The following is a 10,000-nucleotide window of genomic DNA, read 5'->3' as shown; positions in this document are numbered from 1 at the left end:
TTTCTAACCTTCTCGGATGTTTGCGATGTCTTACGATTCAAACATTCTCAGATTTTTTTTGATAAATTCTTGCATTTTTTTTAACTTCCTCTTGTTTTTGAGTTAAATACGAGTTTACACCTTAGAATTCTTGACTTCTCGTACGAATCGACAAAATAAACTAGGTCAAAGAATCAGAAGAATTGAGTCAGTGGGATGAATAGAACTGAACCCCTGCTGACAATATAACACAATTCCCAAGAAAAAACTATCTTCACTCTCGCATTTCTTTAACTTTACCCTGTTGTGAAACATGTACTGAGAGAGGAACGCTAAACGGTGTTATTCATTACTCAGACAGAAGGTCAGCATAAAGGAGCAGTAACAAGCAGAGAAGAAGAAAACCCAGCGAGACCTTGAAGCGATCGTCAGCAGACGAGTGGGAGAAAAAAAAAAAGCAGAGAAAGAGAGAAGCTGAAGCAGTTTATTTTCATCACCAGACAATTGGTACAGAGAGTAAACAGAACAGGAGAGATGAACTTCTGTTTAATCGCCATCAGGTCGGAGAGATAGCGTGATGCAAAGAGAATATAGAGAAGACAGGAGGACGGAAGGAGTCAGAAGGCTCGCTATTAGGTCTCCTTATCACCCAGAGGATCGACACCCGAGAGCAGGACAAGGAGAGAGAGAGAGAGAGAGAGAGAGAGAGAATTCCTGAACCTTGAATGCATCTGTGTTTATACAGGGTTTAGGTGGAACAGGAGGTCTCTGGATCTCTCCTCTTCCCGAGCTCTTTATGGTAGATACTGATGGAGCATCTACGGTGCTGGTGGACATCTGGGAATCCGTATCTGGAATACTTTGAGACCAGGTTGGGATGGTCTGCGCTCCAAAATCAAGCAGACTGAGCTCCAGCTCACGGATGGTCTCCTCCAGATTGCCCAGACGCCGATACGTGCTGTGTCTAATGTCCTCTTTACGCTCCTGGACACGGCATTGATCATCTTCTCCTTTATCTATTGCGTCTTTCTCGTCGGTCTCAAACGGTTCCTGGATCATCAGCTCCGTGTTCACTGATCTCGCCGGCTTCTTCGCTGCTAAAAGTGAAGGTGATGGTGAAGTTGATTCGGTAAACATGTCGGTCTTGGGTTCCTTTATAGTTCTGCTCAAAGCCGGTATCTGAGATAGCGTTTGATTGGTCGACGGCTCCAGTTTCCACAGCAACAGACGTGGACTCTTGACTCTGTAGCTGCTGTAACTGAGGCTTCCCGCATTCCTGTCCCGTGGTAACATCGAGCTGGAAACCTGCGTCGTAGAGATCTCAGACGATGAGCTGGGACACTCGGTCAGGACAATCTGAGGGACGGATGAAGAGGAAAGCTTGACCGGAGGCTGTAAATAAAGATACTGTGTTGAGTTTTCTGTTTATCGATCACGTTGTAATCATCAGTCAGTGTCTTACCTGTGTGTCAGAGTTTGGGTGCTGAAGATTTCCCTGCAACAGCGTGAAGTGCTGATGAGGGAACATGCACAAGGTGACAACACACAACGAGATTACACACACAATGCATGATAAAAAGGTATTTGTGTGTATGGGGACATTCTCTTGGGGGCAGCAGTGGCTCAACTGGTTAAGGTTGTTGATCGGAGGATCGGGGTTCAAGGCCCAGCACAGCCAAGCTGCCACTGCTGAGCCCTTGAGCAAGGCCCTCAACCCTCTCTGCTCCAGGGGGCGCTGTATCATAGCTGTCCCTGCACTCTGACCCCAACCTCCTCTGTTGGGGTATGTGAAGAAAAGTATTCCACTGTGCTTTCTTTCTTTCTATCTATCTATCTATCTATCTATCTATCTATCTATCTATCTATCTATCTATCTATCTATCTATCTATCTATCTATCTATCTATCTATCTATCTATCTATCGAAACTGTCTGGAAAAACAATGATTGTTTACGGCATCTGATTGCATGTTGGTTCCAGAACCTGCACATTTCCTGTGTCGGTTCGATTCGTTTAGACATACAGTACACGCTGATGGTCTTTATGATGAATCGAGGGTCAACGAAATCAGCGAATTGTCAGTCTGTCCTTGTGAAACCTCGATTCCTGCTCATTCTGATAAACGACTGAAGCTCTAGTGAAAGCCACAACAAGCTCACATAGCTGCTGACTGTAATGTCTGTCTTTATGGATAAGCGGAACCTAACCATACAGTACGCATTCTGACCAATGGGAAGGCAGTTTGCTCACACGTGACCTGCATAAACATAGTGTGACAGATTAAGTCCTCTATTTAGGACCAAAGCTCAGATTTCCAGCTGAGAAAACACTCTATATAGTGAGGTTTGTCCGTAATACTATTAACACAAGCACAAATAAATACCATATTTTAATAGAAGAAGAAGAAGAAGAGTTTATTATTGCCACACATTACAGCACAGTGAAATTCCTTTCTTTGCCTGTCCCAGCTTTGTAGGTTGGGGTCAGGACTTATGGGGCTGCTATGACACAGTGCTCCTGGAACAGGAATGGTTTAGGGCCTTGCTCAGGGGCCCAGTAGTGGCAGTTTTATGGTGCTGGGGCTTTAACCCCGATATTTCAAACAAAAACATTTAATTGTCTTTAATTGTCTGGTTTTAACCTCATGCGACACATATTTCTAACTGTGCTATATTGGTACTTAAACTCAGGGTCTCCGATTTTTGAGAAATACATCAGAAAACCGATAATAAACAAAACTCAAAACAAAAATCAAAACAAACGTGTAGCCAATGAGCAGGAAGGGGCGGGGCTTGTCAATATGAGCGGAGAGAGTGTTCAGTGTGCATGTGTGACATTAGCAGAAAGCGGTTTTAACATTGACATGGAGGATAAAAACAAAGAAAGAAAGAGAAGAAAGACTTACGATAAGGCAAGAAGTAGGACGTGTTAATATAGGATCAGCTTTCCAGCGCTGGAGAGAACTGAAGGAGCAGGAAGTTGGCCACATATTCACAGGTTGGAGTTTCCCGAGTCAATAACTCCTGAGCTAAACGCTGTTACTACACAAATAACACCTCTTTTCTATCGTAGTAATGTAGAGACGCAGCTACAACCGCGTTTTGTGTAGTAACAGCGTTTAGCTCAGGAGTTATTGACTCGGGAAACTCAACTTTACTTAAGACGCCGAGGCGCTTTTTTCCTTCTCGGTAGGTGAGTAACGTTGGTTTTGCTTTGTTACACAGAACTAATATATGCCTTTGTCCTTTACATGATGATGCTTGTGTGTCATTTTTGCTTGTTTTGTTTATCTACAATCGTATTGTTCTTCCCTTCAGCTATGATAAAGACACATTTCTTTCTGTTAGTTGCCTGGGTTACGTATGTATGTGTGGGCGGCGCTATCGATACAGGGGTGGGACCCATTTGGGTTAGGGGCGTGTTTGTTTTGGTGATTTCAAATTTCAACATTGGCTTTCAAAAATCGGAGACCCCGCCTTTAATGTTACATTTACAGGAAGTTCACAGGACGTTCACAGGAAGTTACAGTCACAGAATAAAAAAATAATTCTGGATTAATTTTCAATCCATCATTCCCACCCAAAGTTATACCCCCAATATGTATGTGTGTGTATGTTATGTGAGTGTGTCTATGGCATCATTTTCAGCCAAGAGCAGCTTAATGAAATTGGCGTACAGTGGGCGAGACATCAGAGGCAGATTCAGTGGCTTTTAAAAGGTTTTCAAGTCAAACTTTATACATGAGCGAATTCATCAATTAAATAACCTTTTTCATCTCTTCAAACGAACAGAGCCGCATCGAACCAGACGGCTCCCCGGCGTCGTTTTATGAGCTCGTGCTCCTTTTGACCTCTGATAAATCACTTCGTTTGCATAGCGAGCGGCGTGAAGACTTTTTACAAAGCGTTTTAAATTACTGAATGTTTAGAGTCCAGAAGAAACGTCTTCATAAAGAGGAGATTCGTTATGTTACGATATGGTGTTTAAAGCTGACGGAAACCATCCTCAAATTTTCTCTTTATCCAGTTTCCGCTATCAAATTTTCCTCATTATGACCAATGCTGGTGGGTAAACATTAACCCTTGTATGTGTTCGTGGGTCTGCTGGACACGCTGCAATTTTGGGTTTTTAATTCGACAGGATCAAAAAATTTGATGCTATACTCTACAGATGTTTACTTCATCCCAATTACAAGCAATATAAACAGAAAATTAATATTTAAAAATAAATAAATATAAAATAAATATTACTAAATATTAAAAAATATTTGCCCTTTACCTTTATTACATCACATTTTTTAATTAAAGTGCTACTCGTTTTTTGTTGTTTTTTAATAAAATGTAATAATAAAAAAAAAAAAGAAAATCAAATTTAATCAAAGTTATGAGTGGGAAAAAAATCAACAAATTTACAAGGAAGCAAAGGTTTTCAAAACTATTGATGTTTATGAATATGGGTCAAACAGACCCGAACATCATACAAGGGTTAATACACCAGTGGGACAGTAATGGCTCAAATGGTTATGGCACTGGGTTGTTGATAAGAGGATTGATTGGGGTTCAATCCCCAGCTTTGCCAAGCTACAACTGGTGGGCCCTTGAGCACGGCCCTTAACCCTCCCTGCTCCAGGGGCACTGTGATGATAATAAAGCCTTTTATACCCTAATTTCATTCATTCACGCTTATTCCAGACAAGTCGATTAAGCCACTGCTTTGTTTTAAGCTAAAGCTCACGCCTGGAACACGCTAGTCACTGACGACAAAAAGACCAGAAAGGTCTGAGCTTGAATCTTCATTTAAACTTCTTTTGAAGTGAAGGCGCATATGTAATTATTTTGTACGGGAGCCGTAACTACAGTATGGCGACGATGTCACGAGACACGTCTCAGGTCGTTTGAAAAAGAATCGTTTCACAAACCTAGCATACAAACTCATGAAAAAATAGAATAGAACAAAATGAAGGGGTGGAGCCAGTCGAAAGAAAAAGAGGTGGAGATTTAGGAAGTGTGGCTGATTACATCATTCTAAATAAGGTGTGAATGTGAGTAGCTCTGTGAAGTTCTTTTTGTTTCCCGTCATAGATATTTTGCAGCATTTTTCATCCGTGGTGAAGATTTTGTAAAGCGCATATCTGGCAACCCAACTCACAGTTTACATTTAGATTTACGGCATTTAGCAGACACCCTTATCCAGAGTGACTTACAACTGAGCAACTGAGGGTTAAGGGCCTTGCTCAGGGGCCCAGCAGTGGTAGCTTGGTGGACCTGGGGTTCAAACCCATGACCTTTCGATCAGTAGCCCAACACCTTAACCACTGAGCTACCACATCCCGTTCACATTACATACATCATAAGCTTCTGGACGTTTTCATGAAATACACGACAAATTTAAGAAGATGTAGAACCGTAAGGATCCTCGCTGATCCCTTGGAAGCGGATCGATGCACTGATTTTTGCTAAACGGTCAGCATGATAACCGTCCCTGCAGGAGCCTCCTAAAAAGTGGAAGCCGAGAGCACTGCGACATGTGGCATCTCCTGCTTCGCTTTCACATCCGCTCAACCAAACGAGAGCAATCTGCACTGCCTGCTGCTGCTAATGAGCCTCGGAGTGTGTGTCGAAATGCGTGTTTACCCCTGAGCTACAGGAGACGACGACTACAAACACCGACCGAGTTCAAGCAGTTCTCTCTGTGCGTGTGTGTGCGTGTGTGTGTGTGTGTGTGTGTGTGTGTGTGTGTATAAATGTGTGGAAAAACTCAGCAGGTGTGCATCTGGAGCATTGCGTGTCAGGCAGCCAGAAGCCATAACAGCAACATCTGTGTTAGACTAAAACGATTGTGTTTTCTTCTGCTTCTACTGTCAAATAAAGAGTCACAGATGCACAATGAGGAGTTTTAAGATGAGTAAAACAGGCGCTGGCAACCTCGAGTCGTTTTAATGACAGAATGCAGAATGCATCTACGGCAAGCATCTTTTTTTTTATTTTTTATTTTTTATAAAGTATAAAGTCGATTCAGGAAGCATTTTGTCAATGAGTCTGGATTACACAAGGGGTCTACAGGGCACAGGCGCAGGGGCCCCAAGGAGTAAACAAATGTTTACAATTAACAAAATGCAGTCTGTAAAAATGTACAGTTTTGGCTGGAACGACGAAACCGAGGCAGCCGTCTTTAACATTCTGTAGAATCCCAGGACAAAAGCGTCCATGCGCTAGATTCCCAAACGTCTTGCTACGATCACAAGAACCCAATATCAAAGAGCCAAAAGTCTCCAAACAGAAAAAGCCTTCATTTTAAAGATGAAACCAAAAAAAAAGCGAGTCCTTGAAAGTGTGTGAGTTTTCTGAGAGCCCCATTTATTTATCTGAAATGATTTCTTCTCAGAAAGATTCTTCTATTTCTTCCGGGTTTATGCGTTAAACTGATATAACAGAACTAATATTGAAATAATCCACTGTCTTGACTACGTAATAGTTTGATGTTGATCCACAGCGATGGTTAATATGAAGCTCAGACACTCAGGACTTTAAGGATTTGTAATGTTTTATAAGTATTTCTGTTTTTTTTTTTACCTAGAATACTAGGAGCAATATATTCATAGAAAAGTTCCATAAAACAAAAACGGTTCTATTTTCTCCACACGTTTGTATCTTCAGAGTAAATGCTGATATCAAACCCATTTCTGCTGCCCTGAGACGCCCCAAGTGCCTCTTCCTCTAAAAAGCAGCTCAGATCTGAAGGTGTTTATCTTCGACCGGTGAAATTCGACAGAAACCGAAAGCCGACAGAAGTCCTGACTCATTTTAGATCCGACTCACAACCGGAAATTCATCCGTTTATTAATAATTATGTTTTTTATTGCACCAGGGTAATGAGAATAGGGTTAAGGCAGGTTTTGTTTCATTGTTTAACCATCTTCTACATCAGTGGTCCCCAACCTTTCTTCCGCCGCGGACCGGTCAATGTTTGATCATTTTACCACGGCCCGCTAGGTGTGGGGGGTGGCAGCTATACAATTAAATTAAAATTAATAATTTTAATTTAATTGTATTTAATCATGCCTTTTTAACTCACTACAACGCTAAATCAATAAGAACCCTGAGCTTGTTTCTTTACAACGAGACGGTTCCATCTGGGGTAATAGGAGACAATGACACCCGAAGTGTGTCGCTTATGTCCAGTTTATTCCGTTGTTTTGTTTCGGTTGCCATCACTGCAGAAAACCCCACTTCACACAGATAGCATGTCGGAAATGGCGATAGGGATGTAAGTGCTGTGGTGACAATCTCATGGTATTCCGCCATGACTTTAATCCAGAACACCGGCAGAGTTTCTAACTTTCTAACGACGTCTGTTTCGTGCTCGTTTTCGCTAATTTGTGGGTTAAATTTGAGCAAACACAATATACACGTACACCAAGCACTGTTAAACATGACAAAGTACCGGTGAACAGAGAGAAGAGAGATACACACCTTCTCTCTCCACCAAAGCTACAACACCACTGCCGCTTGCAGCCGCTCAGCTCCAGACGTCACCTAAACGCCGCCCGATATCATGATATTTTGTGCATGCGCGGTATTGGTGCGGCTTTAGGTGACGTCTCTCAGCTCCTGGTTAACCTCTCGTCCATGGAAAGTCGCACAAACCCGAGAGAAATACACCACAGTAAATAAAATGGAAATAATTTAATGTTCCTTGGGCGGCCTGGTACCATTTGGTCCACGGACCGGTACCGGTCCGCGGCCCGGGGGTTGGGGACCACTGTTCTAAATTATTTAATCGAATCCGGTGTGTCATTTCAGCTATAAAAAAAAAAGTCTATCCAGTGTCATGCCCAACCCACCGCAGAGGACGTGGGCAAATTCTGCACCCGTGCCCAGGGGTCTGTTATTTAATGCAGTTAAAATGCAGAACACATAAGTAAAAACTTGACATTTTCCCACCTGACCAGCAGAGGGCAACCCTGCACATACTTGTTGAACTTCTTTCCACCGTTTGTGTATTCTTGATTCTAATGTTTGTTTTGCAGTAGTTTTAGTTTCTCTTCCACTGTAAACTGTAAATACACTGAATTCTCCATTACACCTTTGTCGCCCCAGAAAAGTGAAACGCCCAGAGGATTTAGAACAGATAATGTAACACAGCATTATATTATAGTCATTCATTTCATCTTCTACCGCTTATACGAACTTCTCGGGTCACGGGGAGCCTGTGCCTATCTCAGGCGTCATCGGGCATCGAGGCAGGATACACCCTGGACGGAGTGCCAACCCATCGCAGGGCACACACACACTCTCATTCACTCACACACTCACACACTACGGACAATTTTCCAGAGATGCCAATCAACCTACCATGCATGTCTTTGGACCGGGGGAGGAAACCGGAGTACCCGGAGGAAACCCCCGAGGCACGGGGAGAACATGCAAACTCCACACACACAAGGTGGAGGCGGGAATCGAACCCCGATTATCTGTGTGAAATAAAATATGGGGGAATCGAACCCCCAACCCTGGAGGTGTGAGGTGAACGTGCTAACCACTAAGCCACCGTGCCCCCCCCCTAGATTCCACATACTGTATAAAGCGCATAATAGAAAGATAGATCGCTTTTATTTGGACCTCGGAGGTGGTGTCGGAGGCTGCAGGTAATATTTAGCGATTAAAAGTTAAGACGTTTTAAATGAGTATTTATCCACTAGTTACTACTTAGTAATAACTATGTAATAAAGGTTCTATAACATGACGCATTGCCTGATAAAGAAAAAAAGTAAATAATTTCTGTCTGTGTTTTGAGCTGATGATTCTACCTCTAGTTCGGCAGCGGTGTGCTCGACTTCTCCGTCTTCTCTCTCCCCTCCTGCCACCGTCGGGGGTGTGGATGCAGGCCGAGGAGCTTCGGAGACACTCCTCCTCAACTTCACGTGGGGTTTCTGAATCTCTGTTTCTTCTGATTCTGATTTCTACAAAACACACCGGAGTCGTAAATGAATAACACACACACACACACACACACACACACACACACACACACACATGATAAAGAAGGTGTAGAACGAGTAAATGGTGTACATTTGGTACACTGTATTACCTTCATGCTCTTGGTGGAGGTGATGACTTCTCCGCTGCGTGTAGTGAGGCCTGGTGAGGTGGGGAAACTCCTGCGTGGAGGTGGAGGCGGAGGTGACTTGGACGGCTTCTCCGTGCGATACCTCGCCACCGTGAGCTCGTCCGATCCCCGCCTGGAGCCGCCTTCCTTGTTGGAGACCTTGTGTGAGGGATGCTGAGGTTTGTTGGGTTTGTGCTCAGGTGTGGCGTTGCTGCTAGACAGAGACTCACTCTGGTTCTGGTTTTGGATCGGGTTCTGATTCTGCATTGGTTTGATCTGATTAGCAGCAAAGTCCAGATCTGGGATGGCCTTCATGAGCTCGGCCTGGGTTTCCTCCAGGAGTCGGTTAATGTCCTGAGTGCTGTACTGGGTTAAACTGGCTCGCTTCTCCTCCCAGTCCCTTTCAGCTGCCTGGAGAGAGACAGGAAGAGGATCACGCTGACGGTTGGCTAATTTTTATTTTAAAAATGCTATGCAGTTTTTTTCCCAGTTAGAGTTACATCATTGATGTAAAATATTTGCAAAACAAAAATGTTATGACATAAAGTGCTCAAGGCGAACCTGATAACCTCCTCAAAGCCACAAACACTCACCAGCCTGACTTCCACAGACGAGGCCTTATCAGCCCCTCCACGGCCCCCCAGCTCCTCCAGACCCCGACCCTTCAGCTGTCCCGGTGATGAGTTGCCATGGGAATGGGTGTGGCCGTGAGGGCTCCAGTTTGCCAGGCTGGTCTCGTTAAGGTTGAGCGGTGGACTGGTGGGAATGTCGAAGTCGGCGTTCTTCCTGTAGTCGTCTCCGATGGTGTGTTTGGGTGAAGGGTTGGAAAACTCCTCCATGTTCTTCCTCACGCCCTCGTTCACCTGCCTGATAACACAGCCGAGAAAACGTACCTCCAGAAAATGGCGTAAAG

The 10,000-nt window shown here is 43.8% G+C and overlaps 1 protein-coding gene across 14 annotated transcripts in view; it reads right to left on the bottom strand.

Moving 5' to 3' along the window:
* The window catches only part of si:ch211-278a6.1 (SRC kinase signaling inhibitor 1), a 160,554-nt gene that overhangs the window by 10,462 nt on the left and 140,092 nt on the right, over positions 1 to 10,000 (bottom strand). For 12 of the 14 annotated variants that reach the window (XM_027161080.2, XM_027161083.2, XM_027161085.2 and 9 more), the window contains 5 exons: positions 9,681 to 9,954; positions 9,070 to 9,498; positions 8,789 to 8,941; positions 1,442 to 1,492; positions 700 to 1,371 (listed from right to left, as the gene is read on the bottom strand). In XM_027161080.2, the coding sequence (XP_027016881.2) occupies positions 700 to 1,371; positions 1,442 to 1,492; positions 8,789 to 8,941; positions 9,070 to 9,498; positions 9,681 to 9,954 (1,579 nt within the window). The remainder of the gene's footprint in view (positions 1 to 699; positions 1,372 to 1,441; positions 1,493 to 8,788; positions 8,942 to 9,069; positions 9,499 to 9,680; positions 9,955 to 10,000) is intronic. The other 2 variants (XM_047800841.1, XM_047800842.1) reach the window with 1 other exon arrangement.

The sequence above is a fragment of the Tachysurus fulvidraco genome, chromosome 15 (assembly GCF_022655615.1).
Source record: "Tachysurus fulvidraco isolate hzauxx_2018 chromosome 15, HZAU_PFXX_2.0, whole genome shotgun sequence".
Classification (NCBI taxonomy): Eukaryota; Metazoa; Chordata; class Actinopteri; order Siluriformes; family Bagridae; genus Tachysurus; species Tachysurus fulvidraco.
Note: the sequence above shows the minus strand (reverse complement) of the source record. Positions and strands in the feature narration are given on the sequence as shown.